We start from the raw sequence: 20,275 nt of genomic DNA, 5'->3' as shown, positions 1-20,275 counted from the left end.
AGTAAATGCCAAAAAGGAGTGGTCCAAGGACTGATCCCTGAGAGACTCCCACTAGTGACTGGCCTCTTTGTAGAGGTGGACTCCCCAATTCTAACTTCCTGGGTCCTGTTTGTGAGACAGTTGGCTGTCCACCAGGTGACATATGAGTTTGTACCTAACCTCCGAGTTTATTAGTAATGTCGGAGTGGGATGTTGTGTCAAATGCCTTGGCCGGGTCCAGGTTCCTAGGTGTGTACTAGGCTAATGGCCCTGGAGCTTATATAAACCTAGCTCAAGAAGATTCCCTGGCATTATGCCGCCCAAAGTTAGTTCCCAGTGCCCCTGTCAAGTAAGGCCACTGAAGTGATCCCCGGGGTGAACTTCCTATTGCCCATCCCTACAAGATTTCTCTTAAGGAGGGCCAGTGAAGTGCTATGCTTGACGTGAATGGGAAGTTTGTTCCAGAGTATAGGAAGTCTCTGGGTTAGGAACCTGTCCCTCCAGCAAGTTCTGTTTAATTGTGGTAATGAGGTTTAGGTCCCTGGAGTGTGTGGCATGGAGGGATTGGGATTTCTTTAGGTGTAGCATATCTAGCAGCTCTGTCAGACATGGCTTTGTAGGTCAAGCAAAGATCACCTCTAAGTAGGCGATAAGAGACAGAGTATAGCTGGAGTTTTTTGAGTCTGTCCATATAGGGCATGTGTCTAAGGCCTAAGATCCTCTCAGTGAGGTACTTTTGTGGCCTTTCCAGTTGTTGTAGGTGTCTAGTAAGGTACATACCAAATGGGGCGTTGTATTTTATAATAGGTCTAATGAGGGATGAGTAGAGAGGGATTATGACCTCTTTCTTCTTGGATGAGAAACCTTTTGTAATGAGATGTGCCACATAGAAGGACTTTCTGACTACAGTGACAATGTGGTTATTAAAGGAGAGATTGCTGTCAGCCTGTGTCCCCAAGTCTGTTATCACTCCTTTGATGTTTAGTGAACTACCACCTATGTGGTAGTTCATGGGCACTGAATTTTTCCCAAAGGGAGTGACAATGCACTTTTTGGCATTGAGCTTAAGGCCATGGTTCTGGCATCAGTCATTGGTGTCAGTGAGGCCTTTTTGTAGAATGTCTACATCAGTTGGGGAATCAATAATTGCTCCCAGTTTGCAATCATCTGTGAAGTTGGTCAGCCAGAGTCTCTTTGTGTTGGCTTGAACATCAGAGATGTAGATCCCAAACAGGAGTGGACCTAGGACCGATCCCTGTGGGACACCACTTATAACTGCTCGGTAGTCAAGTTGGAGTCCGCTACTTTCACAGTGTGGGTTCTATCAGTGAGCCAGTTGGCAACCCATCTTATGACACAGGGGTTTCTGCATAGTTTAGTGAGTCTATCTATGATTCCTGAGTGAGGGATGGTGTTGAAGGCCTTGGCAAGATCTAGGTAGGCTGTGTGAACTACCTTGCCCTCATCCACAGTTCTGGACTCGAATAAGTCTATCAGGTTGAACAGGCATGATCTACCTTTCACAAACCCAAACTGAGTGGGGTCCAGAGTTTGGAGATTTCCTATGTCCTTGTTTATAAGGTCCATGATAATGCGGTCCATAGCCTTACGTATCTGACTCGTCAGACTAATGGGGCGGTAGTTCCCAGAGTCTGTAGTTGCTCCCCCTTTGTGGAGTGGGATGACTGTAGCAGTGTGCCATTCGGTAGGAACAAAGCCTGAAATGAGGCTGTGATCGAATAGGGTACTCAGATGTGGTGCCAGTTCACTTTGTAATTCATGTAGAATACAGCCAGGGATATTATCAGGTCCCATGGAAGCTGTATTCTTGGCTTTGAACAGTGCAGATTTTACCTGTGTAGCTGTGATAATAAGGACTTGGCATTCCTCAGGTATTGTGATAGGCCCTTTAGGGGGTGAAAGGGGGGTAAAGTTCGCACTGAAGCTGTCGGCCAATATGTTGGCAGTATCAGTTGGCTCTGTATATGTATTAGTAAATCCAAACAGATGGAAAGAGCGCACCAGCTACGGAAAAAAGTCTTTATTGCAGCAACAGAAGTAAATCCACATAAACGCTTTACTGAACAAGTGCGTTTTCGTCCACCTGTATATGTATTGCCATTGTGCTGTAACTCCGAGCAGATCTGAGTATTGCCATGTAGATTCTTGACATAACTATAGAATGCCTTATGGTTGTCTTTAGAATCTGCAGCAATTTTGTTTTCGTTGCTAGCTTTAGAGGATTTGATGATGGATCTCAGTTTTTTGCTGAGGCTAACAAAGGAGTTTTTCCAGTCTTGGGAATTCACCCTTTTCTGCAACAGTTTTTTCCTTCTGTTGTAGAGTTTGTTTATGGTGGGGGACCACCAGATTGGCTTCCTTTTTTTTGGAGGAGAGCGTCTTGGTTCTGTTTGGTATGGCCCATTCCATGCACTTGTGTATGTGCTCATACAGTGCATTGGTGTATGATTCAATAGTCATGCATCTTATTTTCCAATTGCGTGGGTGTCATGAAGTTAGCCATCTCTGTTTTTAGACGCCCAAAACTGACTTTGGAGAAATTTTTTATGGTGGTTTCCTTTGGGAGGTGTGAGGGGGGTTGTGGACATCCATAGTGATTAGCTTGTTGTCAGATCTGACCAGGGAGGGGTTGATTAATGGTGTAGAGCAATGGTCATTCATGTTAGTAATGACAAGGTCAAGGATGTTTCTACCCCTGGTGGGGGTAAGAATGAGTTGGTCCAGGGCATTGGAATTAATGAATTCCAGAAAATGTTGAGCAAGTGTGTTGGTACATGAGTAATTTTCCCAGTTAATGGAGGGATAGTTAAAGTCTCCCAGTATAAGGGTATTGGGTTGTACCCTAATATTTTCCAGTGTGTTTAGGAATGTGGAGTGGGAGTCTTGGGACATGGTGGGGGATCTGTAGCAGGCTACAACCTGGATTGCAGTTTTACCCAGTGTTAGTTGTACCTGAAGTATCTCTGATGTGTTATGTTGGCTACTAGTCTGGAGGTGTGCATCTCCTTTATGAATATGGAGACACCACTGCCTTTTGTGCTACGGTCCAGGTTTAGGGGCCAAAAGGTGTGGTTTGAATTATAGCCTGGTAATGCTGGAGTGCTCTCCAGAGCCTTGATCCAGGTCTTGGTCACTGCACAGATGTCGATGTTCCATTTTAAGGAGTGCTTCGAGTGAGTGCATTTAGACTTCTAGCGTTGAGTAGCATAACCTTCAGATTTCATTTGCTTTAGCTGTTATGGTAGTAATTTTGCCTTCAAGACATTGCCTAAAAAGGCACTACAGGGTGGCAAGAGCCTTGGCCAGTATCTGGAATCCCTGGGGTGACAGGTGCAGGCCATCTCTGGCAAAGCATCGAGGTCTGTCGATCATGTCATCCCAGGCAGACAGATACTGTATCCCCTTAGAATGACACCAGAAACTTAGCCAATTGTTGAAGTCAGTCAATGCAGTATGAACTATTTTCCCCTCATTCATTGCTTTGGTTATCTTCTCAAAAAAATTGAATTGATTTTGAACCTTGTTACAGTGAATATTACTTCTTCCTGCTTTACTTTACATTTCATTTTCATAATTGGCATGCTAATTGAATGAGTTTAGTTCATTTTTTTCTATTTAGCATGCTGATAGAAGAACTGAGACTGAAGTGTACATGAGAGAGTCGGTTACGGGTTATCAATTAAACAAATAAGTACAGCCTACAATTTTGCACAATTTGTTTAAAGTATTTTTTTCCAAATACTAAATGAGATTTCTCTTTATTTCTAGGGTTTTGAAGATCCCAAGGACAAGTGAGTAACAATTTCTAGTTTAGTTACAAGTTGCCATTGCAGAATAGTCTATAGAAAAAAATAGAAGAAAAAATATTCTAAAAAGTGTCCAAGTAATATGATTACTAAAGGCACAAAGTCTAAAAGTTTATGTAGATTTGTATAAATTATGTTACTAAGGTCTCTATAGCATTCTTAAAAGAAGGGAAGCAACTGATATGTCCTACTTTCTTGATTAGTAATAGATGTATGTACAGTTGACAGAATGTGGCAGACAGAGTTTGTGTTTAACATGGAATTGAAACAGCATTGTTTGAAAACCCTGTTTTATGTACCCTTCCTCTGGTATTTCGTTTCCACCAGTTGGAACTTGGCATTTTCTCAATAAAATCCCATTTTCAGGGATGTTAATGCACCCTGCTGATGCATGCCATGATAAGGAGTAGGCTGCATAAACGCACTTATTTTCAGAGCCTACCAGATCCTTTGCATCACTCATACAGTTCTTCTGTCTGCCCTTGCTGCTGTCATTAAGTCCCACATCTGCATAACTAAGCATGACAGTATATGTCCTTGTGGCCTTCAGATTATTAGCAAAGATCTGCCCTGGTGTTGCTTGTACTGTCTTTGGGAAGAACATGAATGTAAAAATTGGCAAAAGAGCCAGAGGCTGACCCTGATTACTTGACAGTGAAAGTGAAAAATGTTGCTAGTCTACATATATGGGAATATCACCACAAAGGCAAGGACTTTGAGGCTAAGTCCTGGCCTGAGCGTCTTCAACTTGAATGTGGTAGCCAACTGTCCTCCTGCACTTCCAGGTAGTGAGCTTACTAATAGCTGCTAAGAGATGAATCCTAAACAGGTCCTCAAGCAAGGCTGAGGACCTTGGAATTGGGGGAGGTCCTTCCTTAGATATTCATCATACTGGTCACTGGTGTAATATCCTTAGCTATATGGGTTATATCCTGCCAAGGATATAATAACCGGCAGACTTCCAAAGTTTCAGGATACTTTTCACATGCTGAAACTATCAGGCAGCTCGAGCTGACCTGCCTAAAAGACAGATGTGAATGCCAAACCCTTCAGAGATTTCCTGTCACCAAAGAGAGTGCTTCTTTATGAGCTTTTGAGGATCGATAGTCTACTTTGTGCCATTCCATTGGTGGGGTGATAAGTTCCCTTTGGGGGAACCTTCCACATTAGGTTTTTATTGTTTAATTGTACTTTCCTCATTAGGTAAGTTAATTTTCTTATAGGAGTTTGTGTTTTAGGGGACTGTCTTGAGAGTTCACTGTAATTTTAAATGGGGGCACACTTTTTTCCTTTGTTTAAAAGCTGTTAAAACCTACTAGTTTTTCTCTGAAAATTGTTTATTTTACTTGTTAGGTCTGGCAACGTGTATTAAAGTGTTTTTTCTGTAATTTTATTGGAAAAAAGTGACGTTTTACAAGTTTAAATTTTTATTGACTTGCGCTGCTTGTTTTCTGTGGGAAAGAAGTACCATTTTCAACTTGATCATGGAAAAAACTAATGGTCTTATGGTCAGTTCTTCTACCAGCTCCAAAAAGAAAAAGTTAGACATACAGCCCTTGCCACCACAGCAGGCTTGCAGTTTGCCTCAGCTGCAGGTGGATGACTCTACTGCTGCTAAAGCTGTCTCTTTAGACCATCCATACTTTATGCCATATCCCTCTGTTGTAGTACTTACAGCCACTGTGGTCTGGGAGTTTGCCGTAACCTTCACTCCTGTTGGATACACTCAATGGGCAAGGGAGAGCCACTCTTGTAAGTCTTGAGAGAAGTTTGTGGGAAGTGTTCCCTGTTTGGTCAGAATGTTGTACCCATCCCTGGGGAAGGTGCTGTTGCCATTAACAACTCTGTGGGCCCCACTTTTCCTGTCAAAAAGAAACAGAAAACTAAATGTGTATCTGTTCCTGCCCAAATTTCCCTGGGCGGGAGTAGTTTATTTGGGTTAGTTCAGGGCCTAATTGAGGCAGTTGATCTTTCTTATATGGTGGTTTATGATAAAAGAAAAAGGGGCATCTCTTTTCTTGTAGAGATCCAAGAGTGTGAATCTGGACAGGAATATGAAGGGAGAGATGCAAGGTTTTATCCTCAATTTTCTGATCCAGATTCATAGGAGAGCATAGTATCTGATTCTCCCTGTGAGAGTTTCCCTTTTTCTGAGACTATTTCCAGAATGTACCAGTGTTTTAGTGGGAAAACATTGAGGGTTCTCAGTTTCTCAGAAAATATGAGCTTTTACAAATTGAAATTCTGGAACCTTCCCCCATTTCTACTGTGCTTTCAGCATTGGGGGGTGTGTGGGTCACTGCCTACATTTTGCCTGATAGTCAACCTGCTGCCCCTATAATGGCAGAAAGATTGTATAAAATTCCTCAGTCTTTTAAGTTTTTATATACTCATCCCAAAAATGAGACCCAGCAGTCGTAACTTTAGTTAATTCCTTCTGCTGCTAAACATTTAGTTAAACCAAAACTTAGTGTTTCTGACAAGGATGGTAAAATTATTAAGTATGGAGAAAAGTGTATACTTTTGCAACTTTGATTTTCAGAATTTTGAATTTTCATGTACATATGTTAATGTTTATTCTAATTGTGAAGGTATAGAACATGTTTTATCTGCAGTTTCTACTTGTGATGAAGATATGCTTTAAATGGTTTAGTTTCTTTTACTACATAGGTCACAACTCGTGGTTTTAAAGTGTGTGTGTGTGTATGACTCTGTTGATATTTCTTCCAAGTCTATAACTGTTTTGAGGAGGTTTGTCTGGCTGTGTTCTCAGAACCTCCAAAGTTGTGTGAAAATGAGATTTTAAATGTTCCTGTGGATAGAGATTTAGTTTTTAGTCCGTCTGCTACAGAAGTTGTCAAAAAATGTAACGAGAGGAGTAAACTGATTTGGGAATTTCTCAGATTTTTCAGCCCTCCTTTCCCAAACTTTCCAAGGGATTCTATACCCCCTCATCCAATGTTTGTAAGAAACAAAATAAACAGTCTCAACAAAATGTTGTGCAAAGGAGTTTCCAAAAAGAAGGCAGGAACATCCCAAAAAAGGATAGTCTTAACAAGTCAGAATAACTATTTAAGGGACTATGCCCCCTTCCACCCACACATACGCACACCATGACAGTCCACTTTCCCTTCTCTATTTGGTAACAGGTAGTTTCAAACAGGTGGGTTCTGAAGATCATTCATTAATGTTACAAGTGGCAGTGGGAGGAAATTCCTCATTTTCATGGAGTAATTCCTCATCAGCCAGAGCAGAATCTTGTATTTCCCTCGTCCTTCAACATATGTTGTCTCAGAGAGTAATAGAACCAGTTCCTCCACCTCAGTTTAGAAAAGGTTTTTATTTAAGCATGTTTTTGATGGCAAAGAAAGAAAATGCCTGGATACCAGTTCTGGGTCTTTCATAAACCAACTTGTGATAGTGCCCAAGCAAAAATGCTGTCACTTCACATCCTGTTACGTCTTCTTCATTTAAATTTTCTAGTAACACTGTATTTATAAAATGCTTATCATCACATCCGTATTCATTCAGATTTCAGTTGTTTCTTAAGGTTTTGTGTGTCTGGATCACATTATCAATTCTTTGTATTATGCTTTGGGACTGTCCACCGCAACAAGAATGTTCATAAAGTTTATTGTTCCAATTACAGATCATTGCAGGCTACAGAGTTTCCATATCTTCCATATTTAGGCAACTTGCTTATCTTTGTAGAGCTTTTTCAAAGTGTCGGGAGTCTCTCTTGGGTGAGAGATCTCTTACACAAGCTGGGATTCCAAGGGAACATTCACATGTCTTCATCAACAAACAAGGGGTAACCAGGTCTTACCCTCTTTGCAGACTAGCCATTTTAGCTTGAGATATACCTTTACAGCACAGTCTCACTGTGCAAGGCATCCTGTATCCCGTCAGAGCAAAACTACATGGCATACAAGCTGAGCAGGACAAAGGCAGACTCCCATAAATGGAAACTAGATTATTAGGTCTTCCAAGATTTGATCCGTCTGTGTGCAGTGCCTCAAGCAGACCTGTTTGTCTCCTCTATGAAAAATCAACTGGCAAAATTCTGCTCCAGGACTCCATTGAAGAAGGCCTGGAAAACAGATGCATTTTCCTTTCCTTTCTTTAGACTTGAATGTTCTTTTATGATTTTCCACTCATTCCACCAATATCCAGTGTACTTGTGAAGATTCAAAAGGAATCACCAAGATCATTGTTGTTACTCCCTTCTGGTAAAGACAAGAGTGGTTCTTTCTTCTTTTGGAAATGGCCAGGGTAATTGCCACAAACTTCCTCACAGAATGGATCTACTCATCCAAGAACAGAAGTGTTTGATGCAGCCCGACCCCAACCAACCTCAACTTACTGCCTAGGTGATAGAGTCTTAATTCTCTTTAGACAGTTTACTGAGGATGTAAATCAGGTATCAGTGGAGCCTGCTACTAGAAAATCATATATTAGCAAATGGAAAATGTTTTCTGGCTGGTACCAGCAACACAACCAGCACTCTTTTGGGGATAATATTTCTCTGTTTTGCAGTAATTGAGTGAGTTATTATCCGATGGCATATATTACTTGTCCAGCAAGGTTAATTTGTTGGCTGTTTCAGCATGCCGGCCCATGGATCCCCCTCTTTCAGTGCATTCTCATGTGAAAATATTTATGAAACCATTTTTGCAAAAGAGACCACCAAGAAAAGTGGTGTTCCTCCTTGGTATCTTAATTTTGAGTTAGAGAAAGTACCACTTACTACATTGGAACTATCTCATCTAGCTGATTTGAGGTTCTTAAAATAGAAAATTGTTTTTTCTGATTGCTCTGACTTCCACTAATCTGTCTTTATGCATCTACAACAGAGGAGGGTTTACATTTTTGGCTACTTTCACTTAAGCCTTTCCATTTGCATGTTGCTTCCACATCGTTTGCTGGTTTCACTGTTAGCAACCAATCCACTGAATGAGGGACTTTACACAATACTTTGAAGAGTTTAGTAAGAAACTTTTAAAATTAAAAACAAAATAGAAATGAAGAACTATTTCCATGCATGCATTCAGCAGGGTTTAATGCTTAAGGGGTTACGATTCCACAAGTTTCCCCAACAGCATTGTTCAGGACTCTGATATGCACAGAGAGATGATTATTTTTCTTTTTTTTTCCTCAGATAAGCAGCATGGAATACCTTGGCATTCTTATCAAATGCAATCTGACAATTGTTGATTGATTATAGAAGTGGAGGAACTAGATGCTTTTATAAAACAGGATTTTTTTATTTGAACTCAAAAAAAGAACATTATGATGCTGTTTTTCTTAAGCTTAAGAAACACAATGGAGGTAAGTAGAACTAGGAATGAAAAGAAAATTCTAATAGACCAGAACAAGTTTAATATGTTGGGAAGCCCAGCAGAGGTGGTACTGTTTTATCTCATATAACAGACAAGAACAGTTGATTCAACACCACTTGTGAAGAAGATTTTTTTTTAGAACAACCAGCGGATTGGGAACCTCATAAAGACTCAGACTTGGGGTAAGGAAATTTGTAGCCTATTATCCCAACAAATGGAGGGGCTGCAAGAACCCATGACATTGATGTCTTCTCAGTTAAATATTTCTTCTTCTTCTTCTCATTCTGTGTTTAAACCTGACTTGGTCACCCAAAAGAGAATTTTATTTTCAGGTTTTCATGTTTTTCAGATTTAGTACTGTTGACACTACTGATGTGCACATCAGTCTTTTTAAGAAAGGCTTTACTTTTATAATTAGTAGACATTTGAATTTTGTTGACACTGTTGTTGAATTGAAGGTTTGCTTAAACTGAATTTCAGTTTGATGTCTCCTGACAAGGGTTGGGGGATGCAGTTAAGAACACTCAGGACTATTTAGGTAAATTATGTGAGATATTTATTAATAGTTCAGCATATCAGCTTGTATGCATCAATGAAATTCACCAAACATACAGTGTGTTTAACTTTGCTTTGAATGACTGCCTCATTAATGGGGCCATTTCCATCCAGGATTGCAATCTTTATTGCATATCTCTAAATTTAAGGTGCCTGTGATCTTCGACATCCTAAAATACACAAGGACATTCACAACCCTCCATTACATCCTATTATTGCTGCTAGAGGATTAAAGATTGAGCACCTGTTTTCATTGACACTAAACTGAAACCTTTTTCTGACAACTTTCCTTGTATCCTGAAGGATTATTGGAATTTTTTGGAAAACTCTGGGATTTGAAGTGTAAACAGCATGACATTCTAGTGATGGTTGACATCAAGGAATTCACAGAAAAAAACAAGCAAAATGTGAGCAAGCCCACAAAGTAGAAATACACCAAAATCCCAGCACAGAAGGCAAATGGTAAATCCGAGACAGTAAACCAGCGATTCTAAAATTTATAAAACTTTAATAAAAGGTAAGTGCTTTCGCAGTGAAACCCACTGCTTCTTCAGACAACCAAAGAATACAACAATGCACTCTTAAATACACAGGTACTTCCTTCATCTTCCAATAAAAACAAATCCTATATAGACACATTTGAATAACTAATTAAAACACCTATCTTAAAAAGAAAGCAACACCAAAGCACTTATGGACATTATTTCAGTTTCTTAGCTTTAATACAGGTTTCAGGGGGACACAATCATTGATGCCATAGCCTCTATGTGCACCCAATCGCAAAATCTATTGCAATTCTACATTTTCAGTTTTATTAATAATGTCCCCCAACCTCATGCCATTTTCCACAACATGCAACACTTGGAAAAAGAAAAATATGATTGCTTCCTTCCTGAATCGTATGCTTGGCTAGTGCACTAAAGTCCAATCCCTTCTTTGTGCAATAAAGATGGTCTCTCATTCTCTCCCTCAACCTGCGGTTGGTCTTACCAACATAGAATCTGAAGCAAGTAACACAATGTGCTACATAGACTAGATATTTGGTATTACAAATATTCTATCATTCCTCTTTCCACGGCTCTTTCCGCTTCTGTCCATTCCTGGGTCGTTCGTAGGCATTGTATGATTTTTTCAAAGTTGAGCAACCTTTGGTGCCCCAGCTACATGGTCTACCTAAGATACATAAGGATCCTATCCATCTGAGTTTTAGACCGATTGTAGCTGGGGATGGATGGCTCACAGAGCCTCTTTCTATTTATTTGGATGCACAGTTGAGAAAGGTGCTAGATGAATTTCCTGTGGTTTTAAAAGATACTCAGCATTTTTATAAGATTTATACAGTGCTATGGGTAGTATAGCTGTGAACATGACATAATATTTAGTAACACTAGATGTATCTTTATTTACCTGTATTCCTAACCAAGAAAGGATTGAAATGATAAGATTGGTTCTTTCAAAATCTAATAAGTTTTCTTCTAGTCAACTAGATTTTATATGTATGCTACTTGAACTGGTTCTTGAGAACAACATTTTTCTTTTTAATGATTGCTGCTATTGGCAGATATCAGGCGTAGCAATGGGTACATGTTGAGCCAATTTGTATGCCAATTTGGTAATGGTTGGCTGGGAGCAACAATTTATTTTGGGTGAATACTGTAGCAATGTTTGCTTCTATTGTTGATTTATAGACAAACTCTTTATGGTTGGCATGGAACTGAGCAGGAGCTGCACAATTTTTTTCTCATGCTCAATAGGAGCAGTTCTTTTTTGCAATTTACTATGAATTATTCAGCACAGTTGGTAAATTTTTGGGATGTGACAGTGTCTAGAAAAGGGGAGAGTTTTTATACCAAGTTGTACAGGAAGGAGTGTTGTGTTCCATCCTTTTCCATAGAGATAGGATGCACCCCCAGTACATGTTTCCTAATATCTTGACTGGGCACGCCATGCATGTATCTTGTCTGTCTTGTGATGAGACTGATTTGTTTTCTGAACTGGACAGTTTGAGAGTAGCCTTTGAGTCCAGGGGCTATAAACAGAATGAGATTTGCAAGGCCCACTGTAAGGTTGTTAATGAAAGGGGTGGTCGGGCGAAACCCTATTTTTCAGATAGTGCAAATCTATTAAGTAAATCAAAGGAGGGACCCTCAGTTACTCCTATGGTTTTGACCTATTCTCAGTATGTTAAAGTAGTACAGGACATTCCGAGGAAAAATTGGTCTATTCTGCAGGTTGATGAATGCACTTCAGAATTGGTTGAACCTCAACCTAAGTTTGTATTTAAGAATAAAATGAATCTGAAGTAGCACTTGTGCTACTCTAAAAGAAGTATATATGATGGAAGGCAGGGTGGGACTGTTAAATGTGGTACCTGTGCATATTGTGTATATATAGATGAATCCAGATTCTTTAAACATCCTGGGACAGGTAGATTGTAGCAACTAAGAGTGAGTGCTGATTGTAATACCAAACATCTAGTCTGTGTAGCACATTCTGTTATTTGCTTCAGATTCTATGTTGGTAAGACCAACCGCAGGTTGAGGGAGAGAATGAGAGACCATCTTTATTGCACAAAGAAGGGATTGGACTTTAGTGCACTAACCAAGCATACGATTCAGGAAGGAAGCAATCATATTTTTCTTTTTCAAGTGTTGCATGTTGTGGAAACTGGCATGAGGTTGGGGGACATTATTACTGAAACTGAAAATGTAGAATTGCAATGGATTTTGTGATTGGGTGCACATAGAGGCTGTGGCCTCAATGATTGTGTCCCCCTGAAACCTGTACTTAAAGCTAAGAAACTAAAATAATTTCCATGAGTGCTTTGATATTGCTTTCTCTGTAAGATAAGTGTTTTAATTAGTTATTCAAATGCATCTACATAGGATTTGTTTTTATTGGATGATGAAGGAAGTACCTGTGTATTAAAGAGTGTATTACAGCGCAAGGTTACAAAAGAGCCGTGGCACTTATTGGATAGTTTGTGACTTTACGTTGCAAGTTGTTTTCGTGATTTCTATTCAGTTGTATTGTTATATTCTTCGGTTGTCTGAAGAAGCAGTGGGTTTCACTGTGAAAGCGCTCACCTTTTGTTAAAGTTTTACAAGTTTTAGAATCGCTAGTTTACTGCCTCTGATTTAACTTTTGCCTTCTGTGCTGAGATTTTGGTGGACATCAAGAAATTGTTTGCAATCATCTCCCAGGAACAGAGCCATGAGTGGTTCAAAGAATGTATTACATCTCAGACTGGTGTTTTTTTTTTTTTTTTTTTTTTTTTTTTTTTGACACCCTTAATGAATTATCACTTGTAGCATAGGCATACCTACACTTTCATAAAAGTAATCAAACCTAATTAACAAGTTCACATTTACAAACATACATCACATGTATTACTATACATCATATAAGCTAAGCAACATTACATACATTATTCAGTTCCTTCCTTCCTTCTCTTAAACCAAATTCCTCATCCAAAACATTTTTCTGCATATATTATTCACACAATTTCCATTTTTTTTTCAATATGTAATTTACTCCCACCATTTTGTAAAGATCCCACTTGTTGTTTTATCACTGTTAACAGTATTCACTACTTCAAGTATATTTGGTTTAGATTTGATTTCCATTTTCTTGCTTTTTTAGTAGCTACCAAAATTAAACTTAAAACGTCCTTACTATGTCTAGGCAATTCATATCCTATATCTTAGCTCAAAAATTCATTTCCTTAGATACACTCATTTGCTTATTAAGTATTCCTGACAGAGTACACTGTATGGAATTTTTAAAGTCTGCCAAATAATTACACTCCCAAACATATATGTATGTTGACAGTTACCTCTTTCTTCCACTTCACACCTCCAACATTTATCATCCACCTTAGGAAAAATTCTGTAGAGTCTGCTTGGAGTATAAAAGAATCTATGGAAATACTTCCAGGCAAAAATCCTTAGTCTTCTGGATTTTGTGGCATATGTCCTCCCATTGTTACTTTGTGAATTGCACATTTAATCTCTCCTCCCAGTCTTTTCTGACCTCTTCTGATTGATTCCTATAGTTATAGTGCAGTATTTTATATTCCTTATTAATTATTCCCTTTTTTAACAGCAGTTTCTGTTCTAGATTTAACTAAAACTCAACCAAGTCAGATCTTTCACTTAGGATTCTCCTATCCCTTTCTCTGTAGTCTGATATCAGTCTCAGATAGGGAAGGTAATCACTACACGGCAATCCAAATGTCTTCTTGGCCTATTCCTATTCTGTTACTTTTCCCTCTGTAATTATTTGTTCCCAATACCTTGGTTGCTTTGCCAGCTTCCTCCAGTAAATTCCAGACCCTCGTTATCTATTCTTGTACCCCTAATTGCAGTCATCCCTATCAGCAGAATCTCCTTTCTCCATTCCGGTGTTGGCTATATGACTGTTGTTATTCTCCTTAAGGATCTGATTCCAAAATCCCATTATTTCCTTATTCCTTAAATTACTCCCCTGCTTCATCATCATCCCTTTCCACTTTGAATTGTAGCTTTCTATTTATGTTATGTATAATAGCCATAACTGTGTAACTCTAAAGTATCACTTCAAATCAGGTAATCCTTAATCTCCTTGTTCTGTTGGGAGGATCAACTGTACTCCACTTGATTTCCCCCAATAAAATCTTTCAACTATTTATTAATTACTATGCACAACTTCTCCTCTGACTGATAAAATATGCCTAACTTGTGTATAAAACTAAAGGGACTACAAAACATTTTCGCTGCTTTTATTTTGCTGTCCATATCCATAGGCAAGAGCTTTCAGTTTCACATTTTTGTATTATCTTGTTTAGTCTCTTCTCACATGTCCTTATCTGCCATAACAGCAGCCTTTTTAATCCATACACACAAATTATTCATGTTATGTCCCCATAAATATGGGTATTGCTGAACTAATTAATGTGTGAGTACATATTTTATATCACAAAAAAATCTGAAATTGTCTCAGAATGTTCCACAATACTGAGATGTCCTTTTCTGGTTTTACCAGGTGCAAAATAATATCATCTGCAAATAAAGCCAGCTTTTCTTAAGCACCATGCCTATTATATCCTTAAATTTCTGAGTCCATTATTTTCTTTGTTATTGGTTCTAAGTATAATACAAAGAAAGTGGAAAGAAGACACCCCTGCATGGTTCCTCTTTTCAGACAAAACACATCAGAGAGGAACCTTCTCATTTTGATTTTTGCCTCCAATCCCTAATATATCCTTCTAATTAACCTTATTGTTGTATACGGAAATGTAGATGATTCACTTGCTGTATTCATAAAATCCCAGCTTACTTTCTCAAATGCCTTCTCTGCATCAAGGCCCACCAATAACGGCTTACCAATGGATTGTTTTATTAATGTTGTCAAAAGTTTTTCTCCCTTCCACAAAACTATATTGGTCCATATGTATCAATTTTGGCATCACCTTTGCATTCTTGTATCCATTATAGACACAGTCACTTTATAATCATGGTTTAAAATTGAATATGAAGCTGGATCATATGGGTGTTGACTGTCTTTGGGTATTACAGCCACCACAGGTTTTTTCCAGGATGTTGGTGCCTACCCTCCTTTAAAGATACTGTTAAATAAAACCTTTCAGATCTTTATCACTTTCTTCCCTCCTAGCGTCCAGACTTTGCCATCTATTCCTAAAGACGTTCCTACAGACTGGTTATACATCACCGTTGTCTCATCTCCTCCTATCTTAACTGTTAGTTGTTGAGCCTCATTTACCTCTAAGCTTGGCATATTTAAGTCTTCCATAAATATTTCCATTTGTGCTTTTTCTTGATTCCCCCACTTCTCTGCTTTATAGAAATTTTTATAACATTTCTGAAAGTATCTCTAATACCTCTACTGGCTCTTTGGTTGTTTTACCTGTTATAGGCTTCCTACGTTTGGCAACATGCTTTTCTACATTCTGTTATCTAAGTTATTGTGCCAATTTTTTTGTGGTCTGGAGTTATCAAAAGAAAACAAAATACCAATCTTTCTAAACATCATGCATATTCTCCAGGTAGTCACTTATTTTCTGTAACAGTCTGTAATTGTGACCCCTCCTGATGCCTTATGAGTGGTCTCTGAATCCTTGTGTAGTGGAGCAGATCTTCATCGAGTGGGGTCACCCTTGCTGTGATCTCTTCACATCTCCTTCCAATGCAAAGTGCAGCAAATTCTTTGCTTTCATTCCCCCGCAGGGGGAAACCCAAGAGACCCCAGGGTCCATGCTTGGCCTCCATGACTTCTTTATGCATATCCTCAGTTACCCCTCATGACAAAGTTTTTACAGAAGGCTCATCGGTTGAGGAGCAGAGTCATGCTCATTACCCCATTCTGACCTTGTCAGATCTGGTTTCCTTGTCTGTGGTCTCATCTGGTAGCTCCTCCTTGGATCTTGGATCCGATTCTGGATCTTATTTCGCACCCATCCGGGATCCCCCTTCCAGACCTGGGCAGTCTGAAGCTCACGGCTTGGCTGCTCCAGTTCCATTGATTGCCAGGACTCCCAGACTTTCTTCCCCTGTTAGATGTATTCTGGTGACAGCCCACAAGTCATCTATTAGAAAAGTATACTATAGTAAGTGGAAGTGTTTTTTGATCTGGGCTTCTCAGAGGGATTTAGATCCTTTTATGGCTCCAGTGCCAGCGATTCTTGAATGTTTAGCACACCTTTTCCAGCAGGGTTCCTGCTGTTCTGTGGTGAAAGTTCAACTAGCTGCCATTTCTAATTTCCATGTAGGTGAAAACATGGGGTCCTTGGTTTCTTCCAAACTTTGCAAAACCTTCATTAAAGGGACTTTTCTTTTAAGGCCTCCATTTAATGGCCCCACTCCTCCTTGGGATCTTACCTTAGTTTTACAGGCATTATTTGCTCTGCCCTTCAAGCCGGATGCCTCTGTGGACTTGAAATTTGTGTCTTGGAAAACAGCTTTCCTAGTGGCTATCACCTTGACTAGGAGAGTTTCAGAACTTCAAGAATTATCTGTTAAACCCCCTTATATGTTTTTTTATAAAGACAGGGTCTCACTTCAGACTAATCCTTCCTTTCTGCCCAAAGTGGCTTCAAAATCAAATATCAATCAGTCTGCCTGTCTTTTTTCAAAATTTTTAAAACAAGGGGGAATATAAACTACATTTGTTAGCTATACATCAGTTACATTTCTACTTACACAGGACTAGGCCCTTTCGCAAGTCTGACCAATTGTTTGTGTCCTTCGCTAGACCTTTTCTAGCCAAACCAGTTTCCAAGGTGACAATTGCCAAGTGGATTTCCCTTTGCATTCTGCAGGTTTACAAAGATAAAGGTAGGCCTTTTCCAAGGATGGTTCATGCCCATTCTACCAAGTCCATGGCTACGTCAGCTGATTTTTTGGTCCAGAGTATCCTTGGACGATATTTTTTCATTGGCTGCTTGGTCTTCATCTCATACTTTAATTGCTCATTTAGAACTGGACATGGTTTCCAGAGGGAGAGCATTCTTTGGCTCTGCAGTGCTCCAGAATATCCTTCCATGAGTGGCTCCCAAGGTTGTGGTAGCTTGGGACTCTATCCCACAGGTTGATGACCAAATGAAGTCAATTACTTCAGATAAAGAAGTTATGTACTTACCATAACATTCCATCTGAGTAGTTAGACTTCATTTCATTCAGCCGTCCGTCCCTCCTTTCCCCTGGCCTTGTTATTGAGTTCATTCATCTCAAGTGACTAAGAAGATAGTGCCTTTGCGGCCCTTTTGCGTTTTCTTGTGGGTCAGGCTTTTGCTGATTGAGCTCATTTGTTGGGTGGCAAACTCGATCTGAGGGAAGGAAGGAGGTGCGGTGGTATTATGGGTAAGGGGAGGAGCTTGGAGTTTGGATCTGATGCTGGTAAAATTGCCTTCTTGGATCTGGTCTGGATCCGAAACCCACAGGTTGATGACAAATGAAGTCTAACTACTCAGATAGAACGTTATAGTAAGTACATAACTTCTTTTTATTGGATTAAGCCAAGGCTTTTAATCCAGACATTCACCTAAGCAAAAGTAAAACAAAGCATATGTTATTTTATTTATTTTCCATTTGTTAACCGGGAAAATCTGACTGGACACATATCCATTTTCAGCGGAGGCCCAGGGAGAAAAGCTCCAGTAGCATGTCATAAAGAAATTACACAAGAATATCATACAGAGATGTAGGTTCCATAGAAACATAAGTTATGTATAGATTAACAATTCCTTTAGTAAAGTCAGCATATAGCATTCTAGTAGTAGGGTTTATATAGAATATAAAATATAAACAGAAGAAAAACAATTTTTTTTGTCTTTCTAAATTATGAGTACTCTCAATATTTTGTTACAGAAATAACCAGTGATTATTAAGCTTTACAGTGAAAGGAGTTAGGGGACCTTTAGTAAAATCCTTGAACATGGTATTGGTGCAAATTAACCTGGGGAGTAGCATGAACATAGCCAATTGTTTGAGAAGTGGGTTCTCAGGAGTTTCTTAAATTGAATAGTGGAGGGGTATTGGAGGTTATTTGGCTAGGTAGTGAGTTCCAGATTTTGGCAATAGTGCAGGCAAAGAGAGATTTGCCAGTGTCTGATAATGCTTATTAGGTTCTGAGAACTAGATCGTAAGGCTCTGGTAGGGATGTGGGGGTTAATTATATTTTGAAGTGCAGGGTTTTTCTGGAAGGTAGAAGAGATTATGCACTATTGTGAGCTGATTAACCAAAAGTAGTTGAGGTAGCTTGAGCCAATTGAGTTCGTTGAGGGCAAGACAGTGGTGGGATTTGTATGAGGTTTCAGTAGCAAACTTGGCTATTTTGTTATAACAAGATTCTATTTTGTTCATATCACTCTGGCGGAGATTAGTAAGGATGGGAGAGGCATAGAGAAGGATGGATAAGAGATGAATTATTGCAATAGTAGCTTTGGTTTATTTAATTATAAAATGTTTGTTCCTATAGAGAAGTCCTAGTTTTTTATTAACTTTCTTAATGGTTTGTGCTATATGGATGTCAAATTTGAGGTCATTGTCTAGTTCTACACCTAAGAGTTTAGTGTGTGCAGTTGGAGTGATTTGAATGTTATCTTTGGAGTGAATGGTGAAAGTGTTGTTGAGGGGGGGAGCATGACCTGGGCCGAAAATAATTAATTTAGTTTTTCTGGGGTTAAGAATAAGTTTGATGTTTGTGAACCATGTTTCAGCTAGAGTAAAAGTGTTTTGGGTGAGGATTTGCAGTTCCTTTACGGTGGGGCCGGCACTTATAAGGGTGGTGTTTTCTGCGTATTGTACTACTGATGCTGTGAGTGAGGAGGAATTGATTTGGTTGGTGAATAGTGAGAACAGTAGTTGGCCAAGGATGGATCCTTGAGGGATACCTATGGATACTGGTAGCAGGGGGACAGCTGGTCATGCCATAGGACTGCTTGCTGTCGACCAGATAAGTAGCTAGTAAACCATGATATAGTGGAGGGGCTGAGGCTTAGGGTAGATAAAATTTGGAGAAGAATGTTATGGTCTACCATGTCAAAGGCTTTAGATAAGTCTAAGAAAATGGAAGATACACATAGTCCTTTGTTTCTATTGTGGTTAAGTATATCTGTAAATGATAGTAATGCTGTGGTGGTGCTGTGGGATGGTCTAAAGCCATGCTGAGTTTTGGAGATTATGTTGTTTTGTAAGAGGTACCAAAGTAGTTGGGAATGTACAACTCTCTCTAATATCTTGGATAGAGGTGAGAGTATTGCGATTGGGCGGTAGTTGGTGAGTTCTAAGGAGTTGCCCCCTTTGTGCAGGGAACAATGTGTGATGTTTTCCACAGGGTGGGGACTTTGAATTCTGCAAATCACCTGTTTATGAGGATGAGCATGGGATAGGCTATGGCGTCTGCGGATATCTGAAGGAATTCAGCTGGTAGGGTGTCAGCAGCTAGTGTGGTTGGTTTGAGTTTCTTAAGGAGCTTTGAAATAATTTTAGTGGGTACAGGGCGTAGGGAAAATTGGTGGTATTGTTTTGAGTAGTAGGATGGGTTTTGCTAGCACCTGGTATAGGGCTGCTAGTGGTATTGAGGGCATTGGTAAGGGTTTGGACTGTTTCGGTAAAGAACTTGTGAAATTGTGTGAGAATGTTGTCATGGTTGTTTGGTAGTACTGAGGTTGGGGTGTTGGCTTTACCTGGGTGGATTATGCCATTTATTGTAACCCAAAATTTCTTAGGGTTGTTGGCATATTTTTCCTGCATGTTTTTTGTAGTAGCTACTTTTGTCTAATTTGATTTGTTTTCTGGCATTGCTTTGAAGTTCTTGGTAGGTTTGCCTCAGATTACTGGTTTTGTTCTTTTGATATTGACTCCAGGCCAGATCCCTGTCTTTCATTGTAGTCTTAGTATCTTTAGTTAGCCATGGAGCATAGTTAGCTTTTAGTCTTATAGTTCTGGAGGGGGCATGACAGTTTAGGATTTGCAGGAAAGTGGAGTTAAAGTACTGTACAGCTTCATCTAGAGATAGTAGTTTTAGGGGTGTCCAGTAACAGCTTTGTAGTGAATTCATGAAGTCAGTTGTGTTAAA

General features: G+C 39.4%; 1 protein-coding gene across 1 annotated transcript in view; it reads left to right on the top strand.

Annotated features, from left to right (window-relative positions):
• ADCY5 (adenylate cyclase 5) overlaps positions 1-20,275 on the top strand; it is a 1,187,789-nt gene that overhangs the window by 448,839 nt on the left and 718,675 nt on the right. Inside the window, exon 8 of the mRNA XM_044073657.1 lies at positions 3,769-3,791. Within this exon, the coding sequence (XP_043929592.1) occupies positions 3,769-3,791 (23 nt within the window). The remainder of the gene's footprint in view (positions 1-3,768; positions 3,792-20,275) is intronic.

The sequence above is a fragment of the Protopterus annectens genome, chromosome 6.part0 (genome assembly GCF_019279795.1).
Source record: "Protopterus annectens isolate FY-2018-M chromosome 6.part0, PAN1.0, whole genome shotgun sequence".
NCBI lineage: Eukaryota > Metazoa > Chordata > Ceratodontiformes > Protopteridae > Protopterus > Protopterus annectens.
Note: the sequence above shows the minus strand (reverse complement) of the source record. Positions and strands in the feature narration are given on the sequence as shown.